This window comes from Pipra filicauda, unplaced genomic scaffold (genome assembly GCF_003945595.2).
Source record: "Pipra filicauda isolate LSUMZ 115617 unplaced genomic scaffold, ASM394559v2 scaffold183_size1465899_pilon, whole genome shotgun sequence".
Lineage (NCBI taxonomy): Eukaryota > Metazoa > Chordata > Aves > Passeriformes > Pipridae > Pipra > Pipra filicauda.
Window position 1 is genome coordinate 34,506 of NW_024104291.1, and position 14,760 is coordinate 49,265.

A 14,760-nucleotide genomic window follows, 5' to 3' on the forward strand; every position below is an offset into this window, starting at 1 on the left:
CAACAATTTGACAACTCAGAAGATTCATGACACTCTTTTCCCCAATATTACTTGTTTAATTACCATTTGCACCAGTACATCTTATGCTTTATATACATATATCTTTAATTTTTGCTTCTTCAGCTTTTCAATACATAATATATTATCTCCAGAATACTAACTAAGACAATACAGAAGAGGCTCCTAGTTAGTTGTTAATTGGTGCCATGAACTTCCTTGGTTGGGGAATTGATACATAGTTGAAATGACAGGACCTCACTAGGATTTGAGCAAACAAAAGACAACAAAACAAAAAGCCAACCAGCAGAGTCCATGACTTCACTGGCAGACTATAGCCATCCACAAGTTCAGGAGGCAGGAAGTTGAAGTGCAGTGAGACTGCAGGAGTGACTATGAAGGCAAGGGGAAACACCAAGAGAGCAAGAGAATCAGGATTAAACGACTACTTAAAATACATCCAACAGCAGTCTGGTCCCCACTTCCACACGTGGAACTGCAGCAGCTTTAGAGCTATTCCAATAATGTTGCTTCCCAGAGGGATGGTCTAAGTGAAACTTTGTCTCCAAAATGCCCTCAGTGTAATAAGAAGACAAAAATGACAAGAGACCCTTCGGCCAGTACAAGGTGCATACATCTAACTACTCTTTTAAAAGCCTCACCAGAAAATTTTTGCCCAAAGGCAAAAGTTTACTTGCGGAGGTGTGCTAGAGACACAAAAGTGTTGCTGTGTTGAGTGTTCAAAACAGGAAGAAGCCTTCCAATGAAGCACCAAAACCCTAGTGTTCCAGTAACTGGGTACAGCTCTCCAAGAGTCACTGAGATCACCTTCCCAGCTAGTGTTTTGGTTTATAAGCCAGCATGAAGGGTAGCCAGCATTGTGAGGTTTTCAGCCTGCCCTGCGAGCTTTGCCCAGAGTAATCACAGACTTACACCCCAGATCACATTCATACACTGAAGATGAAATAGCATCCACATCAAGGGGCCTCAGGGAGCTCTCCCAAAGAGAAAAGCAGAGAGTAAGGGCCCTTTATCTTCTTTCTAACCCCCTAAACCACACAGAAAATAGAGGGGGTTTGGAGCACATTAAAAATTTAAGAAAAAAAATCCAAGTTCCAATAACCAGCTCACATCTCTACAAAGTTAGCCCCAGAAGAAAAGCTATAAGAAGGAATACAAGCGGGAGAATTTTGCTGCCAGTTCTCAAGATTGGGCCTACTATACATTTCTTATCCAAATGGCAAGCGTGAGCTGAAAAGAGGAAGAAGACTGTCCTTCACCAGAAAATAATCCACTGTCCCACCATAATTCCTACTGTGGCATGGATATGCAATACTTGTAACACAGTGCCAAGTCATATACAAGGCCAGGGCTCAGGACAGTGATGCAGGAACATGAAATGCTAAATGGTGGGAATTATCTGGTTGTCATCTAGTGCAAGTAACTACCAAATTATAACAACCAGCCTTTTTTTTTTTTTTTTAAAGCTATTTCCAGTTAAAACAGCTCAGTGACAGTGAGGCCTTTGCACGGGGAGAAAGGAGTTAAAATGAGCTAAGTTGCTCCAGCGAACCTGCAAGCCAAATAAGGAGCCTGGAGACGGTGCCCACCAAGGAGCTACAGCGCAGTGGCAGCAGGTCTGCTCAAGGACTTGGGTGACTCCTCCCACAAGAGCACAAGATCAAGCACTACCAAGAACTGCACCAAAGACAGCAAGTAGTAGTGTGTGCAGGGGGAGGTTCACTCCTCACCGCAGATGTAATTAATCCAACAGGGTTTCGTGTTGAGACAAGAACTACCTCCTTACATGTTCCATTTACCAGTTGCAGCCAAATGCAGCTGTCCTCAGCACTGCAAGCTGCAAAGACTGGAGTCACTATTGAAAACAGCCACAAAAAGCAACAGCCTAACCAGAGAAAATTTAGAGGACAAGGAACTCGGGGGCACCTATCAGCCTACTCCTGTACCCACCTTCTTTAGGATTCTTGCTTTCCCTGTATGGAAAGACAGGGAAAAAGAGCTAGGATGTACCATTTAATGGCCAAGTAGGTGGAAGAGATAAGGCTACCTCTCTCCTCCTTGCCCATCTTGGGAGGAGTCCGTATGTTCTCTTTTGGTTCAGTGGGATCAAAAATAGTAAGTTTTTACTGAAGTGAAGGTCTGGTTTAAAAATGAAAGATTGTCCAAATTTGTTTTTGATTGAAGACTAGAGAGGTTTGTGCCCCCTCTGATCCCATTTGGTGCCTCTAGTGCCTCTTGGTCATCAGTTTGCCCCATTCCACTGCTTTGATCATTCAGAACTGGACCCAGTTGGACTGCTGAGGAGCCTGATTGGGAACAGCGCTGCAATAAAGAAAGGAGAGTCAAATGGGCAGATCTAATAAGACTTCTTAACTTATGGTTCTTCCAGTGCCCATTAGGACACTACCCTTCTTGTGTTCCCTTCATCAGTTTACCTGGATGCAGTGCTGAAGTCTCCCCAGAGGTCTGTGGTAGCTGGTACTGGTGCCTTGGATGCAGATGCAGGAGCATCTAAGTCTAAGAGAATATCTATGGGAGGAGAGAAGGAAAAAAAAATATCAAGCTAATCAAGAAGAAAACCCCACAGGCATTTAAAGTGTCACCTTTAACAAAGTCCTGGATGCAGGGGCAGAAATCTTAAAGGACTCCAGCTGTCCTTCCAGAAGAAGGAAGTTACTTTTCAAGGGTTTTGTTGTAACAGCATCACCTTTTACTGAGCGTGCAGAGAGCCTCCAGCTCACACTGCAAGGGTTCATCAAACTTTTCGGTCTCCACTTACCACACCAACTGGCAGATTTGTGACTTATTACCTCTCCCAGTAGACATAAGGCTCAGCAATCATAACAGTTGCCAAACAGACATCACCTTAACACTAAAAACCATGCTCTGGAACAACACAAGCCCTATTCAGAAGCTTGTGGTTTCTTCTCACTCAAACCTGTGTACAGCACTGCTAAAGTCTCTGCCTTCATGAGGCATCAGCTCTCCAGACACCTCTGCATGGTCACATTTTTAGTACAGCCTCCAGAAGACTGCAGCGACCTCTCCGTTACAGAATCAGAGGATGGCTTAGGTTGGAAGGGACCTTCAAAGCTCATCCAGTTCAACTGCCGTGCCATGAGCCAGTGACACCTTTCACTAAATCAGGTTGCTCAAAGCCCTCCCCGATCTGGCCTTTGAAATCTTCCAATGAAGGGCTACCCACAGCTTTTCTGGGCAACCTGTTACAGGGTCTCACTATCCTCACTGTAAAGAATTTATTTCTGATATCCAATCTAAATCTACCCTCCTTCAGTTTAAGCTTTTACCTCTTGTCCTGTCACTACAGGCCCTGGTAAAAAGTCTCCATCTTTCTTACAAGATTCCTTTATATATTGAAAGGCCACAATGAGGTCTCCCTAGAGTCTTGTCCTCTCCAAGCTGAACAACTCCAACCCTCTCAGCCTTTCTTCACAGGAAAGGTGTTCCAGCCTTCTGACCATTTCCACGACCATCCTCAGGACCCAGGTTAACAGGCCCATGTCTTTCTTGCACTGGGGCACCAGAGCTGCCGAAGAGAGCAGGGACACACCATGTCTCACAGGGCGCTGCTGGCAAGAGGCTGAACATGGGTTTGCTGCAGCAGATCTCAGCTCTCTCTAAGCACCTACCGATGCCTGATCATTTGCTCTGTGCTAATGTTTACCTGCACCGCTCACATTACTGGATTTCTGCACAGGGGGTGGTGTGACGTGGTTGGCAATGGCTGTGGAAGAAGGAGGAGGAATAGGAGGGACTGCAATTTTGCCTCCTGGTGGGGGTGGCAGCAGGCTTAGGCCACCTGATCCAGATGCACGGGGCTTGGCTGCTCCTCCTTTCTTTGTTGTCATGTTCTGTATAACAAAAAAAGGACATGTAAAGAACAGTCTCCACTGGCACATCCAGAGAAAGAAGCAGAGTAAACTGGTCTGCTTACCCCAATGTTTAGTTTGATAGTCTGCCCTTCCTTAAATCCTAAATCTAATTTGGGACGTGTGTCAGCTTCCTGGGACTCCTTGGAGATCTCAGTCTCCTGCTTCACCCACCTAAAAAGAAGAGAGGAAGACATGAAACCCTGTGGCAAAAGGGAGCAGGGTTTCAGAAAAATGTGTGGTTTCTCTCCCCATCCCACTAAACTACCGTGCCTTGTCAAACCTGCTGCCTCCCTACTCCCACTGTAGTACAGCAAAAAGTTGTGACCACCACAAACCCAAAAAACTATGTAACACTGCACCTGGAGCATCACAGGACCTAAGCTTAAGACTTACAGATCTGACCCTGCTGGCAGCACACTCAAGTGTCCCTTGCTAGAGCAGGGCTTCAGGACCATCCCAGGGAAGCCTGCACTGAATGACCATGCACCACCACCCGCCACGTTCTACAGGCCAGAGGAAAAACAGCATTCCAGAAAAGCACAACTCACTTGAAGTGATCCTGCAAAGAGACGTTGAAGTCAAAGGCATCACCACGATCCGTGAAGCCAATGCCTATAAAAGCACTTCGTCCTAGCAAGGAGATAGGAGGAGTCATTGGAGGTGCCCTGCAAATGGGCCCTTGTATTCAATCACTCCAAAATCCTTCTGCTTCTCCTAAATCACTCTGTGCTACCTCCCTCCAACACAGCTGCAGCTGGACACCAGCTGCTCACTGTTCCTAGCCTTCAGGATACACCCTTCTTCCCATGGGGCACACTCAGAAACCAAACATTCCTTCCCAGCCCCTGGGCTCTGTACAATGTAGAGAACCTCCTCTGTTTATCTCAGCTTCTGACTCCTCCAGGCACACTCCCCGGCCTTGCCAGCACTCCCAAAAGAGTTCCAATCCACCTGGCAAACACCCAGCTCCACCAGGCTAAGTCTCCTCCACCCCTAGCACTTGGCACATACATTGTCCCTCAACTTACCAGTCCCATCCTGAATTCGAATGACGAAGTAGCGGCTGGAATCTGCCACAGTCTCTACTGCAATGCCAGGGTACTGATCTATGGGAGCCTGGGCAAAGAGTTCTCCTGCAGACAAAGAATCAAGTGTTAAGGAGAGCAACCTCTTGCTAAATGTGGCCAGGGCTGCCACACAGCTCTGAGCAGGCTCACAAGCAGCAATCACGGTTGCAGTCTTGCCAAGGCATAGCCTTTGCCTTACCTGAAACCTTATCCTCCAGTTTTATGTAAGCAGTTTTGCCTTTGGAGGTGACACGAAGCCGTCCTGTCCAGTCTGGATGGTCCAGCTTCCAGTCAGATGCCCTGAAAGGACAAACAGCTGATCACTGACCATACAGCAACCCTTCTACTTCCGCCCAACCATCTCAGAAGAAGTCTCTGCTCCCAAACTCTCAACACCTGAAACTGCCTCACTCCACTTCCCTCCCCAAACAACACATTGGGTCTCAGTTCCTCTCTGTTGCTGCCAATCAACACATGACTCTGACTGGCCTCTCTGGGTAAAGGGAAATAGACACAGTCCAAAGAATATCAACTCTCTACATTTATAGGCCTACAGAAGAGGGGAGACGGAAGCCCAGAAACTCTCTTGAACAGGAAATCCACAAGTGACTAATAAGTGACTTGTGAGCATCAGGAAGAGCCCAAAAATTAATTATTAGCATGCTGAAAAGCCACACCGTTATTCTACCCTACTGTTGCAAACTAATACGAAGTACTTCTGAACCTGTAGGTACCTGGCTTACACCAGATAAAACATCATACGTTCTGACTAGCCCATCAAACTCTCAACCACAGTCTTGTGAAGGAAAAAAAAAAAGGAAAGAGAGAAAAAAACCTGCCGAGTGAATCATAGAATATTCTGAGTTGGAAGGGACCCACAAGGATCATAGAGTTCAACTCTCAGGACATCCCCAAGAATCACACCATGTGCCTGAAAGCATTGTCCAAACAATAACTGAACTCTGGCAGACTTGGTGCTGTAAAACCTACAGGATTTTACAACTGTAAACAAACATCCGTGGCCTGCTACAACATCCACAGCACCAACAGTCTGTCAAGTTCAGGGAGTACACAAATCCCCTTCTCCAGCAGGCCTGCCGTCACAGCTTTTAAAACCGCACGCCACTGCTTTCGGCTAATCAGAGACGGCATTTCTACCTGCTGGTCCTGCAGCCTCTTCTTAAAAATCACGCAGAACTCCTCCCGCCTTCCTCCCCGCTGCTGCCAGAGCGAACAGGCCAAAGCCAACGCGCCGTTACAGCACATCAGTCATATCCCCGCTGACCGAGCAAACCCGGAGCGACGGTCCGCTCTGCCTGGAACAGCAAGGTGCTCAGGCGCCCTCACCTCCTGCACCTGATTGACAGAGCAGCCCCTGCTCCTCCACAGCACGGAGCGCACGCGTCTGCTTTCAGGCGCAGACCACCTCCAAGAGGCAATCCGAGGCGGCGGGTCCCCCCGAGCTGCGGCCGGCGGGGGCTCAGGGAACGGGCCAGACCTGCTCGCGGCCGCGGGACACGGCTCCCCAGGGCCTCGCTCGGGGCCCTGGCTGCCCTGCGGCCAGGGGCTGGGCCGGGCCGCGCCGCGCCGAGCCGAGCCGGGGCGATCTCGGCTCGCTGCCTCACCTGTATCCGCGGTTGGAGGTGCGAGGCGGGATGCGGTAAACGTTGACATCGGGCTTCACGCAGAGAACGGACTCGTACTCCAACTCGGCCGCCGCCATCTCGGCCACGAACCCCGGCGAGAAGCAAGCCGCGGTAGCCTAATGACCAGCTGTACTGCCCACCGCCATCTTTGATGAGGGCAGACACCGCCTGGGGGCGCGGGGGCGGCAGGGCGGGACGCGAATAACGTCAGAGAAGCGGAGGGAGCCATCTTGGATCCTGGCATCGGGGCCCAGGGGCGGGAGGGCGCCATCTTGGAGCCGCCTCTGACACAGCAGCGGGGCCTGGCGCCATCTTGGAACCTGGCAGGTCCCGCGCCGGGGCTGGCGCGGCCATGTTTGCTTGGGGCGCCGTCCCCAGGGATGGCCGGGGGAGCGGGATTGTCTGGGGCGCTACACGGACATCGACCTGCTTGTGTGGGTTCCCCGGGGGCTGCTCCCCTGCAGCCGTGGGCCAGACTTGGGGCTCTGAGTGAACATGGACTTTCTGTGGTGCTGGGATCGGGTGGCTTTTTGGTAAAACGGGAAACCAAGAGAAAACGTGGCGCAAAACACTACAGGTTTTGCTGCTGGAATTGATGAAAATGCCACACAGGAGTGTGGCTTCCCCAAAAATGTGGCGAAAATAAGAGTGTAGATACTATTTTATTTATCGATTTAGTTAAGACTAGCAGTGATGCTGACATCTCAAGGGTCAGAAAAATTAACAATTTGCCCAGGAATTTCCAGGAAACGAGGAGGGGATTGTGAAGCGGAGTACTGCCAAATTGTCACAAAAATACGGAATATGTAAAAATTCTCTTAAGAAAGGATGTTCTTTGATGTTTGATCTTTGTATACGTTCAAGCCTAATCAACAAGAAGAGGGATTTAATCCGTGAAACCCAGAGCAGCTAACAAGCAACCTCTAAGTGATGTCCAGGTGCTAGAAAGACAAATAACTTGTGACTAGAAGTACCTTGTTAGGGCTCGACATGTTTCAATAACCTCAGACCTCAGGGGAAGTTAACAAAGCTTGGGGGAGAAGGATGTACCAATGACAGTGGACACAACGCAGAATTTATGGGCCACAAGGACATTTGGCAACACTCCCAAGATAAGGAAGAAACTAATAAAGACAACTCGGCGACTGTGCTGAATCAGCATGCGCAGGAGCCAGTAGGAATACATGGCACCCACACTCAATGCAGATACATGTGTAAGAGGCAGCTCAGCCTCCCTCCTTGCGCTGTGCCAGTGTTAAACTGCTTGTCAGACTGCAGAATTGAGGTGAAGACATCAATGAGAGGTAAACCTTGCAGAAGAACTTAAAGAAAGCCTGTAAAACAGCACAGAATTACACTTCCCTAGTATAGTAGCTTAGCAATCTGTGGTGTAAGGGCTTTGAGGGCCAGGGGTTTAGTGCATTTCTTATAAATATTTTTATAGTCTTCTATGGACTCATCTAATTTTTTTAAAACTTATTTATACTTCTAATTACCCGTATCATCCCTGGAGTTATGAATCTGATTGTGTAATATGAAAAAATGTAAATTTTTGTTTTCAAATAAGAATTCATGTCTCTCATACTGTCACCTGTCTCTTTTCCTAGGTGAACCATTCTCATGTATTTAGCTTGTCCACCAAAAGAAGCCATTCCCAGCAATGGCTGTCTAGTCATAATTTTCTTCATTTTTGATTCTATAATTCTTTTTAAGATCGGGGACTACTACAGCATTCATTGTTCAAGAAGCAATTACATTTACCTTTTGGACTGAGTTGTGTGTTGATAGGATTTTTCAGAGAACATCCTGCAGTGACTGCTAAGTTTTTTCTTTGAGTTCTAATAACTCATCTGGAGTACATCCCTCTGTGTGTATAGTTACAGTTGCTTTTCCAAGTTCAGTGATTCACAATTAGCAATACTAAATTTTACCTACCTCTTTACTGTGCTGTCATTCAGTGTGCTACAGTCCTCCTATGGTCCCTCTAGGATGAGAGAGTGGCAAAGGGCCAGCTGTTGTAAGACATGTGAGAAAAAATTCGCAAGCAGCACCAGGACTCCAGGAATACACCTCACATTCATTTCCATTGAGACTTAACCAGCAGAGAACATAACATTCTTTTGCCTGGTTCAAACAGGCATCTCCGGACCAAGAAATTATAAAGCCCTGCTGATAAAAGCTAAAGGTTTTAATTTTTTTTACCTTTTTTTTTTTTCTTTTTTTAAGAATTCAGCAGTGAGGTTGAAATCTTGAAGTAGAACATATTTAAAATCAGACTATGAAAGCAATGAAGAATCCATATTTTTCCCCCACAGAAATTTTCAATGAACAAAAAACAAGGAACAGCAGAAATCTTGGATGGAACTCCACAATGTGCAATCATGTGAGGTGTGCAAGTAGGGTAAAATGCACTGTTCATGCCAGTCTGCAGGTAGCCTCATAATAAACCATGCAAAAGAATCATTTGGGCTTTTGCTTTGCCTATTTAAGAAAAAATAAGGCATTGCCCAGGAACCTACTTCATTGTACTCAACATTTGGAATTTTCCTGTTCTGCGCAGAAGGTACAGGGGAAACCAGTCTCACAAAATTACTCTTTAGATAACTTAAGAATTATGAGCATTTTTACAAAACAGACCATATACTATTTCAAATGATGTTTCTTTCACTGAAAAAACTGACCCAAACACTCATCCAGTACTGAGACCCTGTTATTGTGAAGGGCTATTTTTTGATTATGTAGGTTTTATATTGGTACCAGTTTTGCCAGGCTTTGTTCCCTAGTTGGTGTCCAAAGCTTGTGCTTACCTGAGCTTACTCAACACTGTAAAGAAATGCCCTGGAGTCATACAGTGAATTTTTTAAAGAGGGAAATATGGGGAGTACCAGGGCAACCCCGTGGGTACTTCATGTTACTGGAGAGTCCCTAAATGCACAGTTGTGAGGAGGAAAGCAAGTACTTAGCAAGGCCTGGCCACCAGATGACTGCAGTGTGCCTTCTAGAGATACAGGTGACGGAACTTTGCTCTGTCGTGGTTTCTTTTCCAGACCAAAACCAAAATACTGAGGCTGATTCTTGAATGTCTGGGCTTTGTCATTTCTGCTAGCAGTCTTGATTTGCCAAATTGTGAGGGGCAATCTCTTGACCTAGAGATCTTTTGTTCTTATCGTCTTGCCACATTTTGTGCAATCAGCATTTCAGTTAACCACTTCTAACTTTCTGTCAGTCAAGTTCCTTCTTTAAAAATAGAGTTTAAATACCCTGAAATGTAAAAGTCAGATTAAAATCCCTTTGACATGACTAGTCATGGTTTGCTGAATACAATGTTCTAAGATGTCTCAAGATGGGACAGAAGCTGATCTGGATTGATAAGAATCCTAGAAAAATGGGATTAACTAGGTGAATGTGCTGATCTGATAAAACATGGAAGTGGCTACAAGACAACAGGTCAGACATTTGACAGTAACATGGCAGAGTTTGGAATTATGAATTATATCAAATGTCAGTACTATGCCAACAGGCAAGATGTCATTCAGTTGTCTTATGGAAACTCTAATAAAGTATAGGTCTGTGCACGTTATTCCTTTGCTTTCTATTACTGTTTTATTTAGGCTACTATTTTATTTTGACAGTATCAGGATAACTTCTTTTGGTTTGACTGTTTATTTAAAGAGCAGATGATATCTAAAACTTCAAATATGAATCATTCTAAGCCTTTCCATCAGGGCGAAAGAACACACTTGGCACACACATACAGGAAACAACAAGCGGTTCCTAAAATGTCATGTGAGTTTCTTTTTTCAGTAACTCCAGGGACAGGACTGATGGTACTTGCTCCCTGACACACTGAAATAACTTCACTCAGGTAAGTATCATAAGCTGCTTTCCTCTTCTACTTGCAATTTATTATTATTCACTCCTGAAAACCTCTCTCTCTCCTCCAGTTCCCTCTTCCATTTTTGAACAACATTTCAGCCCTTTTAGCACTCTTGAAAACACGGAGTGGGCAGTATCTTTGTATTGATACATCTCTCCATTTACTTTGGAATAGGACTTGCATTACTGTCTTTACAGCATTCCTTGATTCCCTATCCCCTTCGCACCATTTTCTGTAACTCTATGAGGAGGCAACAAGATTCAGCTGTTGCAGCACTGTTCTCCAGCTGTCCCTGTAAAAGTCATTTCTGCATGTATCAGCAAGACCACAGGAAATGGAACAAACTTTCTAGAATTTTAAGTTAAGACTCCAGCTTTAAGTTAAGTCTTCCAGAGACTTCTTTCATAGCTTTTCTTGCAGGTCACCCTCATCTAAAACTTCTTAGCAGTTATTACCAAAAACTGGTAAATTACAATCTAATTTTCTTCCTGGTGAAGCAGTTCTAACACTTATGCATCGCTCCACATTTAGACTATATGTTATGCAAGAAAGAGATGGATGATTTGAATTATTTTTTTTTAATAATATTGATATTTAGTCCTGCACAAAACAGTCCCTGACTGTCATTTAAGTACTGGCATAAGAGAGGTAAAAAGAGGGTCAGTTATGTTATTCATGTCTTCTCAGTTGCTTCTGCAGGCTGTATTCAGCTCTTAACTATGCAGCTTCCTTGCATTTTAGTACCATTTTAGGGACCTTTCAGCAACACAACTTTCATTGATTCAGCAAGGATTTAGTTAACAGGCATTTTATAGACAAATCTATTAATACCTAAAGGATGAAGATCGGGCACTTTTTCTCAGTTCTATCTTGGCTTTGCTAGTTTTCCTTTCCTTTCTAAATTCACTAATATCTAAGTCCAAGAATAATTGAGCAATTAACATTGTTCCTCTACTATTCTCATAGTTTTAACATGTCACTTAAGTATGTGGTAGCTCAGCTTCATTGTCTTGCAATAAGGCACCTCATATCTAAAATGGCTCAAGAACCTTACTGCTATTACTCTTTATTTTCATTTTTATTTCTACAAATAAATCTCTGTTCTTCTTAAGCCATTCATTTCTTGCCTTTCATAGAACCTTAACCATTAATTTCTTGCCTTTCTCCTCATCAAGACTAGCTTTCCAAGGAACCAGCAGACAGGTTAGAATACAAGCAAGGGAGAAGGAAGTGGTTACTGAGACTTCCCTAAAATACTCCTTAGCCCTAAAATACCCCTTAGCAACAGAGTTGCTGTCTTCTGTGTTCTATTTATGATGTCCAGAAAGCGGAGCAGGGTTATTTCATAAAGACAAGCACCGCTTTCTTAGCCTAGATGTATTTCACTGGTTATGCCTGAGGAAGTCACTCGTTTTAAAGGGAACAGGACTTAAAAACCCGGATTTCCCTTTCTGAGAAGTGTAATCAAAGCAGGAAGGCAATAGGAAACACCTGGGGACAGCATGGCCATATGAACAGAGTGCACCACTTTGGAGACTAAAAAGAGCCAGATATCAAAGGGGGTGACAGAGATAAGAGAATGTAAATGCATACAGCTGTTTGAATAGTGGGGCTTATGTAGCTTAGCCACTACGAGAATGATGAAGGTGTACAATGGTCACATTAGTAAGCCTTTAGCACAAACTTTTATAGACCAATGCCTTTGTATCCTCACAGCTCTGTACTGTAACCTGACTCAGGATGCTTCATGAAAGATTAAGAGAAGAATTTGGGGAGGAGAATGTGAATTGCTACTAATTTGCTCTCTGTTTTATAGCTGCAGAATGCCTCAGCTCCTGGGCAATAGCAGTTCAGAGGAACAGGCTGCTGTATATTATGCATCGGTATCAATTGTCTCCATTGCTATCTTCATCATCGTTTTCATCACAGGTATCCCAGGCAATGGATTGGTAATCTGGGTAGCTGGTCTGAAAATGAAAAGGTCTGTGAACACTGTGTGGTTCCTAAACCTTGCTGTGGCTGATATCATGTGCTGCTTGTCCTTGCCATTTTTCATTGTTCACCTGGCCCTCCATGAACACTGGCCGTATGGTTGGTTCCTCTGCAAAGTCATTCCATCAGTCATAATCTTCACCATGTTTGCTAGTGTCTTCCTACTCGTGGCCATCAGCATCGACCGGTGCCTCCTTGTCATGAAACCAGTCTGGTGTCAAAACCATCGAACAGTGAAATTTATATTGCTAATATGCAGTGGCATTTGGATCCTGGCCTTCATTTTCTGCTGTCCTGTCTTCTACTACCGTAAGACAAGCACTTACGATGGCAAAACTGAGTGTGGGTACAGTTTTGGAGACGATCAGGTGCTAGATTATATAAATGAGTCTGTAAATGAGTCATGGGAAGAATACTCACCTCTAGCCTACAATGGTAACGACTTGTTGGGAAATACCTATGAAGATGATTATTCTGTACCCCTTGCCTTAGTGGTAATAAACATCACTAGGGCTGTCTTTGGCTTTGTGCTCCCCTTTGGCATAATGGCAGTTTGCTACGTCCTTATCGTTTTCAGAACTCGCGCAAATCAGTTTAGCAAACCGCACAACAGGATGCTGCGAACAATTGTGCTCGTGGTAGCTGCGTTCTTCACCTGCTGGGCTCCATACCATGTAGTTGGGATTCTCTCCCTTGTACCTAGTCTTAGAACAGGACTGACGGAATCACTGATCCTGTGGGATCACCTTTCTACAGCACTTGCCTATGCCAACAGCTGCATCAACCCCCTGCTCTATGTTTTTGTGGGACGGGACTTCAGGGCAAAGGTACGTCAATCAGTGCAAGGAATCTTGGAAGGTGCCTTTAGTGATGAACTCACATGTTCAACCCTTCACAGAAGCCAGACTTCAGCAGAGAAGAATATTAGCAGCACAGTGTAATGCAGGACTTCCTCTCACCATTGCAGAAAGACCAAGCTATGGCCCTGCACATCAATCACTGTTTAACAGCTGTTTTTGCTCTAACACATTTCATTAGCCTGCAACTCCACACCCGTACACTGTAAAGGACACTGTATGGTTCAGATCATGACAAGTAACCCCTTTACATCCTACTCTAGAGATGGGAAGTTGGAAGTACCAGGAGTGAGGGAAGACTGGTGAAGCAGAAGAGAGAGAATTTTAACCCCTAAAAAAGAAAGCAGGGCTGCAGAATGTGGTGGGATCATGTAGCTGAACCTCTGAATTGAGATGTTATTTTATTTCCACATGTCTATGTTCTACATCTCCTGTCTCTGATAAACTGCAGATAAAACTCACTTTGATGTCTCTCCTCAAAATGTGATCACATCTTTCCTCTCCTTTGTCTCTACTTGGGGCCTGAGGTGTGTGGGGGAGTATCTGAAGATTCCCCCAGAGGGTAATGTTGCATTCCTTTACAGCCCTGTGTTAGAGCAGCATTTGCCCCAGGCAGCTGCATTGAACTGACTGGGAAATACATCTCTGTAACTCATCCAATGCACATGCAGTACCTATGTTCATTAACATGTGCACGCTCACTGCCTCCGCAACACTCTCTCCACCACCAGAGTCCCAAATATTCCTTTTAGGAAGTAGTTTGAGATTATCCAAATGTACCTCCTGCATTTCAAGATGGCACATGTGCAGAATTTAAATAGCTGTAGTCATGGATGATCCAGATCAGATGACTGCTAGACTATCAGCCATTTGGCAAAACTCTGGAATTGAGAAGTGATAACCTCAAGAAGATGGGGAATGAGCACATTGGGGCTCAGTCACATCAGGCTCTCTTTACAAGGGAGATGTGCTTCTTGTGTCCTTCTGGCAGAGGAAGATAAAAATTTCATCCAGTCAGGCTATTTGGGGTGTTCCAGAGCTTGAACGTTCCCTGCTCCTGAAAAATGGTAACACATTTACTAGGTACTCTATGGAAGCAGTTTAAAAATCTGCTTTTTGTGTTACTCCTTCCTTAAAAGAGAAAGGTCAACACATGGTATGACAGCCACCAAACACTGGTAGAGTTTTCACTCTGCCTTTCTGGTGAGCACGAGTTGAAAGACTCACAGATCTCAGTGCCTCAAAAACAGTTATCTGGGAGATCTTCCAACTCTTTCTCTCAACATCGTAAAAAAGTCTCTGTCTAAAGTACATATAGGTTCATTTAGCCATGTCAACACCGAAATTCCAAGGTAAGTAGGTGGGACTTGAGCCAACCTGATGAGCGCCGCTGGGAAAAAAATCAATACT

The 14,760-nt window shown here is 45.0% G+C and overlaps 2 protein-coding genes across 2 annotated transcripts; one reads left to right on the plus strand and one right to left on the minus strand.

Annotated features, from left to right (window-relative positions):
• Positions 1–35: 35 nt before the first annotated feature.
• On the minus strand, positions 36–6,789 carry NECAP1 (NECAP endocytosis associated 1). Its single transcript, XM_027723939.2, has 8 exons — positions 6,604–6,789; positions 5,178–5,278; positions 4,940–5,044; positions 4,460–4,541; positions 3,974–4,082; positions 3,704–3,890; positions 2,454–2,547; positions 36–2,340 (listed from the first exon to the last, which is right to left on the minus strand). Exons 1-8 carry the CDS (start codon positions 6,699–6,701, stop codon positions 2,292–2,294), a joined length of 825 nt encoding a protein of 274 aa, XP_027579740.1. The 5' UTR covers positions 6,702–6,789; the 3' UTR covers positions 36–2,291.
• On the plus strand, positions 6,377–13,820 carry C3AR1 (complement C3a receptor 1). Its single transcript, XM_027723952.2, has 2 exons — positions 6,377–7,928; positions 12,318–13,820. The coding sequence occupies exon 2, from the start codon at positions 12,325–12,327 to the stop codon at positions 13,432–13,434; it is 1,110 nt and encodes a 369-aa protein (XP_027579753.1). The 5' UTR covers positions 6,377–7,928; positions 12,318–12,324; the 3' UTR covers positions 13,435–13,820.
• The last annotated feature ends 940 nt before the right edge of the window (positions 13,821–14,760 follow it).

What these genes read in the sequence shown, in the direction of transcription:
- NECAP1 (XM_027723939.2), bottom strand. Translation starts at nt 6,701, where the DNA reads ATGGCGGCGGCCGAGTTGGAGTACGAGTCCGTTCTCTGCGTGAAGCCC. An exon ending in TCTTTGCAGGATCACTTCAA is followed by an intron (nt 4,083 to 4,459) that starts GTGAGTTGTGCT and finishes TCTTCTTTTTAG; the next exon opens with GTGGGTGAAGCAGGAGACTG. An exon ending in CTATCAAACTAAACATTGGG is followed by an intron (nt 3,891 to 3,973) that starts GTAAGCAGACCA and finishes TTTGTTATACAG; the next exon opens with AACATGACAACAAAGAAAGG.
- C3AR1 (XM_027723952.2), top strand. Translation starts at nt 12,325, where the DNA reads ATGCCTCAGCTCCTGGGCAATAGCAGTTCAGAGGAACAGGCTGCTGTA.